Consider the following 16,759-nt stretch of genomic DNA (forward strand, 5'->3'; position numbering starts at 1 on the left):
AGTGTGTGGGGTCTGGCTGATGAGGCTGTTGAATTCCCATCTAGCCTCTATATGTGGGTGTACTTTAAAAATTAATAAATTCATGCATTGAGAAAGGACATGTTGATAGGTGTGACTATAGACCACTGTGCCCCATTTCCCCCTTCTGGTTCAGAAAAGCATAATCAAAACATTGCCTGGGCCCTCGGAGTGGAGATCACCCCGTCCAATTGCTTCAGCCTTCTCTGTTTGAAATTGGCCAAGCGTAATTTGAAGGGAGAATTGCTGCCAGGTTCCTCTTGTATTTCAAGGAGTTGGCATTGTAGTGGCCAAGAGGCTTCCACTGTCTCTCTGGAAGAATCCCAGGGAATGGGGATGGCTATTATCCCATCCTGCCATACTACAGAAGATTTATCTATGTATGTGCCCTCTACACACAATGCTTATTTGCTGGGAAATTGCATAAAATCCCTGTGCTCAGTTTTAGAGAGGTGATATCATCCCCTACCCATGTGAAAATCTGACTAGGGATGAAACTATTCATCTGGGAATTTACCTTGGTCTGGGTCTAACCCCTTTCATGAGATAGAATAGGGACTTAAATATTTAATTAGCATGGTTTTACAGAACATGCAAATTCCTTGTCTTGCTACCCAGAAGGTGTCTATACAACTGTACCTTTTTCTCTCTGGGGAATTTCTCTCTTATGCACTTTTTTCGGAACATCCGCAGGTGGTGCTTCAACTTCATCCACGGCCTTTGGTGGTTCTATTACTTTAAAATAGTAATTGCATTTTTGAGTACCATTTTCATTTGACTGGCCTGAATTCAGCAATGCACTTTTCAAAACTCATTGATAAGGGACTCTTCTCCTGATCATTGTGCAACTTACTTTTAACCTTTCATCCTCATATTTCCTTTTCCTGTCATTGCTAATTCTGTTCTATTGCACTCTCCCAAGTGCTTAGTACAGTGCTCTGCACATATTAAGCACTAAAATATTGACTGATTGATTGATTGGCCCTTCACCTTTACCACCCTGCTAGCTTTCAAGGGCTAAGCATTTTTTGGTTGGACAAAGTTAACACTGGCAACCCTGTCCATGTCACCTCCCAATCTTCACCTCTAATGATCCCCCTGATTCTCACCAAACTAGTTCTCTGTGATTAAAATACTTTGGGAAATTCCCCTGTGCTCCCTATCACCTCATGCTGTAAACCTCCAATAGAAGCGGGACTGTATCTGGTTGAATGATCTTGTGTCTATCCCAGGGCTTAATACATAGCAATAATAATAATAATAATGATATTTGTTAAGCACTTACTATGTGCCAAGTGCTGTTCTAAGTGCTGGGGTAGATACAAGGTAATCAGGTTGTCCCATTTTGGGGTTCACAGTCATAATCCTTATTTTACAGTTGAGGTAACAGAGGCACAGATAAGGTAAGTGTCTTGCCCAAAGTCACACAGGAGACAAGTGGCAGAGCAGGGATTAGAACCCACATCCTCCGACTCCCAAGCCCGTGCTTTTTCCCCTAAGCCACAGTGCTTCACTACATCATAGAGATTTACATAAATCATGGAGACAATCAATTCCATAAATAAATAATTCACTGGAAAGCATTCTCCCTGCTGTTGGGTTTTCCCATGGTTGCACTTATTAATAATAAAAAAAATTAAAAACAATGATGCATCATTAGGCTGGGAAGATATGAGATAACCAGTTGGACACAGTTCCTGTTCCCTCAGGGATCACAATCTAAGGGAGGTATAACAGGTTATCCTATCCCCATTTTCAGGTGAAGAACCTGAGGCAAAAAGAGATTAGGTGACTTGTCCAAGGTCACACACTCAGCAGGTGGTAGATTTGGGACTTCAACCCGGGTCTTCTGACTCCTAGTTCAGTGTTCTTTCCACTACACCACACTGCCTCCCTTCTGCTACCCGTCACCAGGCTATTGGCACTGTTCCATTTATTGGGCTCCTCCATCTCAGCAGAGAGTGTGTTGGAGTCCACCCTGAATATTCCAACAGTTTCCCACCCAGGCTCTTACCCTGAATCCCTTCCTCCCAAGAGTCAGGAGCCTTGCAACCAGCTTTCCAAAGTAATATAAAAATGATGAGATACCCTTGGTTATCCTATATAATGAATGAATTTAAGAATGGAAGCGGAAGCTGGTTGATGAGACTTGGACACAGACGGAAATTGTGAAGCAATGGATGAGAAAAAACATATATGTAGAACTCGGTTTTTGATTCCAAAATAAACATTTTATGACATACTCTTGTTTTTGTTTGTTTGTTTAAAAAAAACACATTGTCATAAATTGGCCGAATAATTTTGCTTCCTACCTGTAGGTTTTTTAATCTTTTCTACTTTTTTAGGTTCTACTTTATGTTCTTCTTCTTCTGGGCTTGGTCTCAGAACTTTAAAGACAAAAAGGTTTATATGTAAATCATGAAAGCAAATGAGGAGATTGACAGGTGGTAGACAAAACAAACAAAGATGCAAAGCATGCAACCTACAGATCTAGAATATAATTTCACAAACGAATCAAATGCCTACGTAATTTAGAGGTTAAAATAATTTTTTCAATGATAACCATTTAAAAGAACTTAATTTGGGTCGCAAACTCAAAGTAGGCTTTAAGAAAACAGGTATTGAATTTACAGCTTTCCATGGAGGGGCAGAAAGACTGGATGGAAAACTGGTATTTGGGGAGTCGGGATGGGGGGGTGTTAAGGGGGACTTTTCCTACAACTTTCCTCCAGACTTCTTGGACTGACACAGTGATGGTTTAGTTTCCCTCCCCCGTGGCTGCTTGCTATTTGATAATTCACATGAGTTATTGGACAACATCATGCATTTTGTCCCACAGATTTTAGAGAAATTTCAGAAATTCCCTGGAAATTTCAGAAAACTTTGGAGGACCACAAGAGTCTGCTGTGTTTGTTTCATAAAATAACTTGTAAAGGTACAGGTAGACATCACAATGTATGCAATATCCTGAATTGCAATTCAAACTGATGAACTGAAGGCTATGGAAATACAATTTACTGAAATGCATGGTTGGACTTCATTTACAAGCATTCCAGTTCACCCTTTCTTTAGTTATACCAGTTTGATAAGATGGTAAAAATACTATACCCTTTTTCAGAACAATTTCTTCTTTTGGTTTAGGTGTTGGTTCAGGCAGTAATTTGTGTGGCTTCTTTTCAGCTGGAGCTTAAAAGAATATAATTTAAAGTTTTAAAATGAATTCATGAATTAATTAGTAACCAAAGCCAACAAAATGCTCCCAAACAAATTTCTGGTACTCTACAGGGCATCAAAATGCATTTTTGTTATACAACTGTAAATAAATCATGGATGTATTTCAAACCGTTGCACTTGAACTAACCCCACTCTTATTGTCTCTATAAATGCACTTTTTTCCAGACCACTATGATATTATAAGTGAATTTGTGTTAAAAATGCAAAAATTAACTATGTAGGGTGTGGTTTCTTTTCCTGTTCAAATGATACACTCTTATGGAATATTAACCACCCCACATGCCATTACAAGTGGAAGGAATGACTTTAGCACTGCATATACTTTTGAAACATGTAGCGACTTTTAAACACTCCTAATGACAGGTAGAGAGACTGGTCCAAGAATATAAAGAGACAAAGGAGAAAGCTTAAGGGAGTTGAAGGTACTACTGTGACTCTACTATCTTTCTGGTGGCTCAGATCGGAAGGAACGTAACAGAGTAGAAGACCCCTCACTTCCCAGTGTGATTGCCATTTGCCAACCTCCTCTGTGTGACCATTTTACCAGCTTTCCAATTTCATGGGAATGAAAAGAAAATCACCTCATGCTCCTTTATTATTTCAGCATGACCCTATAATTCTGCTATTCCTGATGAGAGGATATAAAAGCCAATTTTCTTGGGCAAATATATCCGTCTCAGTGCTAATGTTCTGAGCTTGAAGAGCCTCTTTTTCTCTCATTCTATATATTTGTCCATCAGATTCAAATATGGCACTAATGAAAAAGTGAGATCTGATCTGATTTCTTATGGCTCATGATCAGAAAGACAGAATTGAGAGCAGAATTTGAGTGTTCAATAAACCCATTTTTTGTTTAAATTTAAGCAGGGATATAATATTTTAAAATATCTAAAGAGGAAAAAACAGTTTCTCGTGGTACTCATCCAAGATTTACCACCCATAAAATACTAAGAAATCCTTCCTTAAATCTAATGTAAATCTCTCATGCCAAATTTATTCCAATTTCATAAAGTTTTATCCTCTGTGGAGATGGAAGCAACTGGTCATTATATTTGGAGACCATTAAGTTACACAAAAAGTTTTCCTTGAGAGTCGGTCATTCATTCCAGTTATAGAGCATCTTTATGGTCGTCTTCAGAATATTGTTCTGGGCACTGAGGAAATTCTCCCATTATGCCTCCAAAAAACCCCCTACTTCCAGATTTTTATAATCTATATACCTTTACTGAGATCAATCAGGGTTAACCAATAAACAATCTCAGATGAATTTATAAAGTTAAATCAACTGATTGGTACCTGAATTGATATCACTATTTCTCTTAGATTACTTGCTATTTAGACATCTAAATTGGATACTCTTAATTTGGAAAATAAAATTATGTAAAGAATATGGATATGAGCTTCAATGATTTGGTGTAACTTAAACATGAATAAAGTAAATATATATTTTAGTAATTATTGTTACTGAAAACTTCAACTATATCCAGCATCATAATTAAAATGTAGTTGAAATATTTAATCATGCATAAAATTTAACTTAATATTTCAACATTAAATATTGCATAATCAAAAACAGAGAGCAAACTTTGGCATAAATAGAAGGTTTTTTTTATAACAATAGATGTGAATGGAAATAAAAAGGACACTTTCTTGTTTCAGACATTTTACCTGAAAATATTTTTGAAAACTACATTAAAATCTTTTCATTGGTACTATTATTTCACTTCAGAACTAAATGAGTTTGTAAGCTTGTTGTGGGCAGAGAATGTGTCTGCTAACTCTGTTGTACTAAACTCTCTCAAGTGCTTAGTACAGTGCTCTGCACATATTAAGCACTCAGTAAATACTATTGATAGATTGATTTGGTAATCTGCTGGCAATGGAAATGACAAAATAGTCTACCAAATTACTGGAGGATTGATTTGGTAATCTGCTGGAAATGGAAATGACAGAACAGTCTAACCAAATTACTGGAGGATTTAAACAGGGCTTTTACAAGTTCTTTACATCACTCTATTAGTAAATTTTCATTAGAACCACAAAGTGCATATCATCTTGATTCAGATTTTTCTCATGAGAAAAATGAAGGTTAAAGATAGCAAGTGACTTGGCCAAGGACAACTTATTGATAAAGAAATCCAACACAAATCAAGAAGACTTTGAAGGTTAATTTCTTTCTTTGTTCAAAGAGCAAACCAACATACCAGCTGTATCATTTAGGAGTACACTTTTATTTTAAATATCTGATTTCTGGACCCCTCGTTTCCATAGACCCTTCACTGTATTTAGGAAAATGTATTCAAGAAAAAAATTCCAGCCTTGACCTATGGCAACAATAGACTCATTCTACTCATTGCTTACTTCATGTAATAATTTCAAGAAAAACATTTGGGATAAATGGAAAGTACCCTAATGGAGGGGATGTGGGACTAATAAGTTCTTTGCCTGATTTTTCCTCTTGGTTATTACTGCATAACTTCCAGTGTTACCAAACTACTTCATTTACTCCAATACTTTATCCCCAGATAATAGCTGCAGAATTTCTCACCAACTGTATTTTTAATTAAGGACCGCCACTGTGATGATGACTGTTATTATATCAAAGAGATTAGGAAATTGAATGCAGATGATAAATGCCTATCTGTTCTTGACTAGCATTTTAAATTAATCTGGACCAAACAAAACAATATGAAGAGCCTGGGGAAATAAGAACTGCAATGAGAAATGCCGTGATTGAATGGTAGACCACGAACAAGCCAAGTTGCCATGAATATGTGTCCTGCAGTGTCAGGAAGAGCCAAAAGCATGATGGAAGAACGTATTGATATATTTTTCCCAACCAAAATAATACCTTTTAGGGAGAAGAGCTCCTTTTTTTCTGGAACCACTTTTTCAGGCTTTTCAGGCACAGGCTTCTTGGAAACAGCTTTAAAGAAGATATTTTGATTTTCATTATCTATCTGTTTTGAGTTAAACTCATCCAAAATAATTGGCAAAAGGCCAATGAGCATTCCAGTTTCAGCAGCTAAAAGAAAGCTTTTCAAATAGTCACACAACATTAACAGCAGGCAGTGCAGGCATTCATAAGGACTAAATCGTCCTAACTGGAATGCGAATGAATGAATGAATCGTTCTAACTGGAATGCGAACTGGAATGTAATGTCAAAACTGTCTCAGAAGATAACAATTCAGTCCTCAGGAAAAATAAAGATATCATTGAAGCCCTCAATGTGGTGCATAATCTTTCATATTCTTTAGTCAAAATATGAATATCTTTCCCTTGTGTCTGAATTCCTCTCCTTTAAAAACTGACTCTGTTAGTCTTGTTTTCTGGTATCAGACTCTCTAGAGAATTAGGCAAAGAAAGGAGATGACCTTTCATTAGTTCCCTTTCCAGGATTCTGGATGGAGTGATGATTAGCTTCTGCTGAACAAGAGACAAGCATAGGCACTTCCTGGAAAAAATATTACAACTAAGTTATATTGACTCTGTACTTAACAAGTCTCCAAACCATAGGTCAGAAGAGAATTACTGATGTCAACCACATGAATAGCATCAAAATAATGCTTTGCAGTTTTGAAGTTGTACAGTCAAGAATAATGATTTCCTGTATTTTACAGAAAGAGACACTTGGTGATAGAAGAAATAGAAAAATCATTTGGCAAAGCTGTGAAGACAACTGGAGATCCTCCAGTCATCTTTTCAGATGCTCACGATATGTTCCCTTGCCTCTTGAAATTTGAGGCTAATAAATCGATTATGATCACAAGAGGTGTCTAAAACTTCCTAAATGGATATTCATTTTAAATGCAAGGATACAACAATTTTTACCTTACTAAAGTGTTTAGTACAGGATATTTTCTCAAGAACATAAATCGAGCGTAGTGTATACTCTATATAGCAATGTTACTAGAAAGATACAAAATCATTTAAATAAAAACATGCCCAAGACTGAAAAGTTCCGCATGCCCAACAGGCTTCAAAAAAGTCCATTTACCCTTATGCATAGAGAGTTAAGAACAAGGACCAAGATCACCAAAACATAAATGGACTTGATATATTCACTTCAAAGCTCTTTTCGCATCTGGCATTGCTTGTTAGGCACTAGTGAATGTTCATTACATCATTTTTCCAGAGATGAGTAAGATCAATTAGAAAAATGACAGAAAAACCACACATCCTTGTTCAAACATGCAATAGGTCTACAAAAACATATTTCTGAAAGACTATAATTGGCAAGCATCATTGCAATGAACTGAATTGATGCTCTGCCGCAGTTTACCAAGCACTTTGCCAAAGAACAGAATACCTTTAAGTTGAAATATTTGACTTTTCAAATCCTCTTTTGGTGGCTCGGGAACCCGAGGCTTTGGTTTCGGTTTTGGTTTCTCTGGAACCTTCTTTTCTGGTTCAGGTTCTTGAAAGAATGTCACGGAAGAATTAGTAGATGGGCATCACGACAAGAGGCAGAAACATGCACACTGAAACAACCTCTTATTTTTTCATTGTTACATGAAACAAGAAACACATAGTACATAGGGAATGGGAAATTGAGTGGTGATGCTATTCATGTCATGAAAAACATATACACCACACTGACAGAAGATAATAGTTTACAAGAGTTTGCGGCACATTGCCAAGAATTAATTTCCCAAAGAAAGATTCACTTAGACTTAATCTGCTAACATGTTAAGCCCATACAATTTAAGATTGTAGTACATTTACTTATAATGGGAAGGTATAGCCTAGATTGGATACCTTTCACTGGTATTTCTTCTATTTTTGGCTCTGGTTCTTCAGGTTCAATATGCTCTATGACTTCAGGTTCTTTAAAGAATATTGATAAGAAATATAAGATTGCTATTTAAAAAATTTCTGGAAGAATTGTAAAAGTCATACACACAAACCTGACACAGACAAACTCAAAGAATAATAAAGCACACAAAGTCTATAATGGTATACTAAGACATAACTAGAGAATTACTCTTAAAATATGATACTTTTTTTAATATGAGGATTTAAGATGATATGTTTAGGGAAAACTTACTTGGCCTGATCCAGATTTAAGTATAATTGTAGAGACTCTAGTTGTGGTTATGAATAAATTGAACAATTTTTGGCCTTGTATATTTAGTTTGGGTTAATTTGACTAACTGTGACCCAATTAGAACTTTAATTGGTAGAAAGATCAAGCAATAACTTAGAGTGCACTAGGTACTTTTATGTTTTACTGCTATGTATGAAAATATAAGTTAAACTGTGATTCAATATTTCTGCAAGAATTTTCATGGGGTTGAAAAAATATATATGGATACCTTCAACAGGGGGTGTTTCTTTTCTATCAATTGTAATGGATTCTTTTTCTTCATAAATAACCTCTTCAGGAGATTCTTCCACTTGAAAAAGATTATTTAATTCTAATTACATGACGGCATTCTATTCATATTTCAATGCTATCATTCAAAGCAACCAAATCACAGCGGACGCAAAAACGCCCTGTAATATTTTTTACAGGTGACAAAAACATGACTGTTGCAAATCTCAATACAAACAAAAACAACATATAAAGTATATCTGGATAAAGATTAATGGGGAAAAGCGTGTTGACAGAGCACAAAATGGCCTTCTTATATGACAAAATAGGAATTTGTACCTTTGACTGGGGGAGCTTCTGGTTCCTCAGGAACAATGATAGGAAGTTTCTCTTCTGGAACAACCTTCTCGGGCACTTCAGGCACTTTAAAGATATTATGATATTATGCTATTATATCCTCTAGACTATAAGCTCATTCTGGGCAGGGAATGTGACTACCAACTTTGCCGTACTGTACTGTCCCAAGTGCTTAGTATAGTTCTCAGTAAGTCCTTAATAAATATGACTGGTTGATGATTATTTTCATTTATTTTAAACATCTCTGCTAAAGGCTAATATTTAGCAACACAAAACAAAGAAAGACCTTCCGCTACACACTTTAGAACTGACCCCCAAATTTACTGACAGTCAGCTCTTGTTCCACATTCATGACATTGTTGGTAATGACAATCACAGATTCAGTCTCTCTTCCTAATATTTCTCCCTTCTCCCACCAACTCCTTTTTTCTCCCATTCCAATTTTCTATCCACTCTTCTGAGGAAACATATGAACACATTGACAGTGCCAAATTTTTGACAATTGCTGAAGGATGCGATGATTATTCCGTCTATGTACCTTTCGCTGGTGGAACTTCTGGTTTTGGGGTTACGACGACAGGTTCCTTCTTTTCTGGAACTATTTTCTTGGGCACCTCAGGGACTTTAAAGATATTGTTGTTTTACTTCAGACCGTTTGAAGAATTTAAGAAGTATCAAGAAGCAAAATAAAACTAAAACTATTTAAGGACAGTATTTTTATGGACGAATATTGTTACACTCTTCCAAAAAACAGTGACACCAATATGTTACAAACAGATTCACAAAGAGCAAAACAAAATAAATCATTGAAGGAAAAATGAAAAAAAATCACAGCAGAGAATGTGATTTATTCATTATTGTCTCAGCAGTGATTTATATACCTTTAATTTTTGGTGCTTCTGGCTCCTTCGGGGCAGGAACTGGTACTTTCTTTGGTGGGACAAGTTTCTTGGGCAGCTCAGGAACTTTGAAGATATTAGTTTAATTTGATTTTAGCAATTTTGAAGATAGAGATAAAATTCTAAGAACAGTTTCAAAGACAGAACTGGTCCACATATGGACAAGGTACAAACACATGGTTTCACAGACAAGACACATTGTACAATTTAATCAGACATGTCATTAAGTATTCAATTCCTGAATCACACAGAGTACACTGTACAATCACATTACATAATTACAGAACACAATTACGTTTTAAGACTACACAAATTTTTCTACGTAACAGTTGTACCTTTGGCAGGTGGAATTTCTGGCTTTTTAACAACTGGCACTTTCTTTTCAGGGACGACTTTCTTGGGCACCTCAGGCACTTGAAAAAGAGTAGCATTTTTAGATAACAGCAATTTGAAAAGGCAACAGAAAATACAAACTGTTATCATGACAAAGGGGGCAGTGAAAACAGCAAAAAAGTTCAAAGATGGCAAATGAAACCACTGAGGGGATCTATAAAGTTTAAAATATATTGGGGGCTTCATAGTTTTACGCTTCTGATACTAGGCTCCTATTGTCAAGCAAAAGGGAGAGAGACATTTGATGTTTCATAAAAGAAGAAGTTCATCCTCAAGGCAGTGAGTGCTATTAAGTATTCAATTCCTGAATCACACAGAGCACACTGTACGATCACATTACATAATTACAGAACACAATTACGTTTTAAGACTACACAAATTTTTCTACGTAACAGTTGTACCTTTGGCAGGTGGAATTTCTGGCTTTTTAACAACTGGCACTTTCTTTTCAGGGATGACTTTCTTGGGCACCTCAGGCACTTGAAAAAGAGTAGCATTTTTAGATAGCAATTTGAAAAGGCAACAGAAAATACAAACTGTTATCATGACAAAGGGGGCAGTGAAAACAGCAAAAAAGTTCAAAGATGGCAAATGAAACCATCGAGGGGATCAGGGCTGGCCTCTACCTTTAGGAGGAGGAGGAGGAGCCTCTGGTTCTTCAGGAACAGGAGCAGGTACTTCCACCTCTGGGATGATTTCCTCAGGTTCCTCATACACTTTGAAGAGAGAGTCAATTGTATGTTTATGTATTTTTTATTGGCACAGTATGAAAGACGCAATAATAACAGGATTAAACCAGTCAACAGATAAAGGACAGTAATTCAGTTTTAAGAAAGAAAGGTACATGGCATTTGGGAGCTGACATTCCAGACCACTGGAATAAATAACTAAAATAAAATTTTAGTTTCAGCTATATAGAGAAGCAGTGTGGCTCAGTGGAAAGAGCACGGGCTTTGGAGTCAGAGGTCATGGGTTCAAATCCTGACTCTGCCAGTTGTCAGCTGTGTGACTTTGGGCAAGTCACTTAACTTCTCTGGGCCTCAGTTATCTCATCTGTAAAATGGGGATTAAGACTGTGAGCCCCCTGTGGGGCAACCTGATCACCTTGTAACCTCCCCAGCGCTTAGAACAGTGCTTTGCACATAGTAAGCGCTTAATAAATGCCATCGTTATTATTATTATTCTGGTGCTGATCTGATTTTCTCAAAATCAGTTTGCAGGCATTGCAAGTTTACAGGTAGAAAATTTATGTTACATCTCTTGCTCGCTATATAATTGCTCGTTGTTTACCATGGTGGCGTTACTGATGATGAGATCTTAACCAAATGAACATGGGCAGCTGAAGACACTAAATTATACCAGATGCTGTCCTCTGCTGAACCAGATTTGAGTTTGGCGAGGCAAGAGATGTTTAGAATATTCTTGTCCCCTTCTAACTGGTGATATGTATTTGCAGTATCACTGTTGAAATTTGTTCTTTCATTGAAATGTTCTTCACCGTCCCCTTCTTCTAGTGGAATAACCACCAATATAATATATCATTTAATGCATAATCACTCGGTACTTTTATTGGAGAAGCAGCATGGAGTAGTAGATAAAGCATGGGCCCAAGAGTCTTCTAGACTGCGAGCCCACTGTTGGGTAGGGACCATCTCTATATGTTGCCAACTTGTACTTCTCAAGCGCTTAGTACAGTGCTCTGCACCCAGTAAGCACTCAATAAATATGATTGAATGAATGAATGAAGAGTCAGAAAGATCATAGGTTCTAATCCCAGCTCTTCCACTAGTCTGCTGTGTGACCTTGGGCAAGTCACTTCAACTCTCTTTGCCTCAATTCCCTTATTTGTAAAATGGGCATTAAGACTGTGAGCCTTATGCGGGATAGGGACCCAGTGCTTAGAATAGTGACTGGCACATAGTAAGCTCTTCACAAATAACCTATTATTATTAATTATTATTATTTTGTTATACTAGATGAGGGTCACATAATAATCTTACTAATTTTGGTCCTGGTCCATTTTCGGTGAAGTGAAAATCCAACTCTTTTGTACACAATATTAAAAAAAAAACCTCCCTTAAACTTTCCCACCTAAACTGTTCTCAATCATGTACCTTTCCATTTCAAATCCCCAGGAAGGGGAGTAGGAGCCAGGTTATAAGAACAATGAAGTGAGTCAAATCCACAATTGAATAGAAGTGGTGAATCATAAATCACAGTCAATGAAGAAGTCCAATTTCTCAGGCATTGGAAATCAGCATGTGGTTGTGTTTATAAGTACCTTCAGGTGGTGGGGGCGACTTCGCTTTCTCAGGAACAGGAACTGGTTCCTTTTCTTCAGGGACAGCTTCCTTGGGCAGCTCGGGCACTTCAAAGATATTAGATGATTTTACTTTCCATTTACAAACACGTGCAAAACACCAGACAAAATTTTCACAGGTTCAAATTCCCAGGATTTTGATCCAAGAGCACAGGGTTCCCATTTCAGTGGTGGTGCTGAGCTTGGACCAATTCATTGGGAATGAGGAATCAGGTCAGAATGTGTTTATTTTTTTTAAGAAAAAGGACCATAAAAATATTATGGGCAACTATTTCAGTTGTGTCTGACTTAGAAACCATTCGGCCAGAGCAACACTATTTTAGATTATAAGTACAGAATTATTCTTTACAGATGTAATGTACTAAAAGTTGTTAAAGAAGAGTTTTAGGTAACATTTCACTTTCGAGACAAGAAGACAGATACTTATTTTCTGGGATTAATTCAGGGGCAATATGTACCTTTGACTGGTGGAGCCTCTGGCTTTTTGGGAATAGCCACTGTTACTTTCTTTTCAGGAACGACCTCTTTAGGCACCTCTGGCACTTTAAAGATATTAGTAGTTCACACTTAGACATGATGAAAATCAGCACATTACATCAAACCACAGTTACACAGCACAAAATCATTTTCAAGACCTGAAGATTTCTGTTTTGGACTCAAAATTGAACATATATACCTTTAGCTGGAGGGACTTCAGGTTTCTTGGGAACAGCAAGAGGCACTTTCTTTTCAGGAACTACTTCCTTGGGCACCTCGGGCACTTTGAAGATATTAGTATGTTTACAATTGAGCACATGTACATGATACACAATTTTCTCCACTAGAAAACTTTTTCCTTTAGAATTTGGTATATACCTTTAGCAGGTGGTCGTATTTTTGGTGGAACAGCAGCTGGGACTTTCTTTTCTGGCACAGTTTTCTTGGGGACTTCAGGCACTTAAAAGATATTAGTGTTTTCTATTTAGGAAATGCACTGGAAACCCCCAAAGGTTTTTTTTTTTACCCACCACAGAATCAAGAACTATCAAGAACTCTCTCCTTAGAAAGGGAGTTGCCATGTACCTTTAGGTGGAAGTGTCGGTGGTGGTACTGCTACTTCTTCAGGAACTGCAACAGGCTCCTCTACTTCTTCTTCTTCTTCGATAATTTCCTCTGGCTCTTCGTACACTTCAAAAAGATCAGTTTATTTTATATTCAGATTGTCTAAGATCCTATCAACTTCTAGTGCACCTAAAACGCTAAGACATTTAGGTCTCAGACCATTTTGGGGACTGAAAGATAAATCGTTTTATCCCTAATTTGGTCAATGGATTATTTACCTTCAGGTGGTGGAGTCTCAGGTTTTGGAGGGAGAACTTCAGGCACCTTCTTTTCAGGGACCACCTTCTTGGGAACCTCTGGCACTTTAAAGATATTAGTATTTTTGTATTTATGAGTACTGAAGAAAGCATAAGCATCCTAGCAAATCAAAATATTTTCAAAATCAAGATGAAGATTGCTTTCCAGAATCAGATCGGGGGTGTTATGTACCTTTAGCTGGTGGAACCTCTGGCTTTTTGGGAATAGCCACTGTTACTTTCTCTTCAGGAACCACTTCTTTGGGCGGCTCTGGCACTTAAAAGATATTAGGATTTTTGCAATTAGGAGTGATGAAGACATATGGAAAGAATAATATTGTCAAAATCAGAATGCCAAGATTTCTCTTCAAAATCAGATCGGGGTGACAGATACCTTTGGCTGGTGGAGCCTCTGGCTTCTTGGGAATAGTCACCTTTATTTTCTTTTCAGGGACAGCTTCCTTGGGTGCCTCCGGCACTTTAAAGATATTAGTATTTTTATAATTAGGAGTGAGGAAGACAAATGGAAAACACAAGCCCTTTGGCTCATTCATCTCAGAAGAAAAAGTTTTCTCTTCAAAATCTGATCGGGGGGACTGATATATATGTACCTTTGGCTGGTGGAACTTCTGGCTTCTTAGGAATAGCCACCTTTACTTTCTTTTCAGGGACAGCCTCCTTGGGTGCCTCCGGCACTTTAAAGATATTAGTATTTCACACTTAGAAGGTATGAAGATCAACACATAACATTAACCCCACTAACACAGCACAACATAATTTCCACTACTTGATTTTTTTTTTTTGTCCCAGAATTCAGTGGACTGTTACATGTACCTTTAGTGGGTGGGATTTCCGGCTTCTTGGGAACAGCAGGAGGCACTTTCTTTTCAGGAATCACTTCCTTGGGTGCCTCAGGCCCTTTGAAGATATTAGTGTTTTTTTACACACAACAGTAGTGACAATTGACAATTTCACTACAGCAAATAATTTTCAGGGGCATAAAAGTGTTTTTCTTGAGAAGCAGTGTGACCAAATGGATAGAAGATGGGCCTGGGAATCAGGAGGACCTGAGTTCTAATCCCAGCTCTGCCACTTGTCTGCTGTGTGACCTTGGTAAAGTCACTTAACTTCTCTGTGTCTCAGTTCTCTCATCTGTAAAACGGGGATTAAGACTGTGAGCCCCATGTGGGACATGGACTGTGTCCAACCTGATTAGCTTGTATCTACCCCAGCACTTAGAACAGTGCTTGGCACATAGTAAGCGCTTAATAAATACCATTAATAATAATAATAATAATAATAATAATTTCCTCATGTTACCTTTTACCGGGGGCACTTCTGGTTTGCGGGGCTCTGCAACAGCTACTTTCTTATCTGGGACAACTTCCTTAGGAGGCTCAGGTGCTTTGAAGAGATCAGTGGTTTTACGGTTAGGAGTCACAATAAAACAAAGGATTTAACCCAAGGAAATTGCTTCCAGAACACAGGGAATAGTTTGGATTTTAGAATGGGATTGGGGGTGGCATGTACCTAGTTCAGCAGGTGGAGCTTCTGGGATTTTATGAACGACTGTAGGTTCTTTCTTTTTGGGGACCTCTTCTTTGGGCTTCTCAGGCACTTTAAAGATATTAGCAATTTGTCTTTTAGGACTCATCAAACTAAAAGGTAAAACATCAACACACATAAACAATACCCCTAGAATCTGCAAAGTGGTGTTATGTACCTTGTGCTGGTGGAGCATCCGGAAATTTGAAAACAGTAATAAGAACTTCCTCCTCAGCAAAAACTTCCTGGAAAACCTCAAGCTCTTTAAAGATATTAGTATTTTTACAATTAAAAGTGAAAAGACAAACATAAAAAATAAAGACAATTCACACAGAATATCATTTCTAAGACCAGACAACAGTGTTATGACCTCAGAAATTCTTTCTAAGTTGACTCTCTACCTTTTGCTGGTGGAGTTTCTGGTTTTGGAGGCAAAACTGCAGGTGGTTTCTTTTCTGGGACAGCTTTCTTGTGGATGGCAGGTGCTTTAAAGATATTAGTATTTTTACACTTAGAAGTTGCAAACACATATAGAAAACCTCCATTTCCACCCACTACCATTTTTAAGACAAAGGAATAGTGTTTTGCCTGCAAGATTTGATTCAGATTTGGCTCTGTACCTTTTGCTGGTGGAGCTTCCGGTATTTTGGGAACAGCAACTGGAACTTCCTCCTCGGGAAACCTTTCCTGGGAGACCTCGGGCTCTTTAAAGATATTAGTATTTTTATGATTAAAAGGTGCAAAGACAAACACAGATCAAAACAATGTTCACAAAAAATGCCATTTTTTGACCAGAAAATAGAGTTGTGACCTCAGGATTTCTTCATAAGTTGATTTAATACCTTTTGCTGGTGGAGTTTCTGGTTTCGGAGGCAAAACTGCAGGTGGTTTCTTTTCTGGGACAGCTTTCTTGTGGATAGCAGGTGCTTTAAAGATATTAGTATTTTTACACTTAGAAGTTGCAAAGACATATAGAAAACCTCCATTTCCACCCATTGCCATTTCTAAGACAATGGAATAGTGTTTTGCCTACAGATTTGATTCAAACTTGGCGCTATACCTTTTGCTGGTGGAGTTTCCGGTATTTTGGGAACAGTAATCGGAACTTCCTCCTCGGGAAAACTTTCCTGGGAGACCTCGAGCTCTTTAAAGATATTAGTATTTTATAATTAAAACATGCAAAGACAAACACAGATCAAAACAATGTTCACACAGAATTTTTTTGATCAGAAAATGGAGTTCTGTCCCCAGGATTTCTTCATAAGTTGATTAAGTACCTTTTGATGGTGGAGTTTCTGGTTTTGGAGGCAAAACTGCAGGTGTTTTCTTTTCTGGGACAGC

The 16,759-nt window shown here is 37.5% G+C and overlaps 1 protein-coding gene across 1 annotated transcript in view; it reads right to left on the bottom strand.

Annotated features, from left to right (window-relative positions):
* Window positions 1-16,759, bottom strand: part of TTN (titin) — a 326,517-nt gene that overhangs the window by 129,700 nt on the left and 180,058 nt on the right. Inside the window, exons 48-50 of the mRNA XM_038751738.1 lie at window positions 3,127-3,204; window positions 2,331-2,405; window positions 658-753 (exon numbers count right to left, since the gene is read on the bottom strand). Of these exons, the coding sequence (XP_038607666.1) occupies window positions 658-753; window positions 2,331-2,405; window positions 3,127-3,204 (249 nt within the window). The remainder of the gene's footprint in view (window positions 1-657; window positions 754-2,330; window positions 2,406-3,126; window positions 3,205-16,759) is intronic.

Source organism: Tachyglossus aculeatus, chromosome 9 (genome assembly GCF_015852505.1).
Source record: "Tachyglossus aculeatus isolate mTacAcu1 chromosome 9, mTacAcu1.pri, whole genome shotgun sequence".
Lineage (NCBI taxonomy): Eukaryota > Metazoa > Chordata > Mammalia > Monotremata > Tachyglossidae > Tachyglossus > Tachyglossus aculeatus.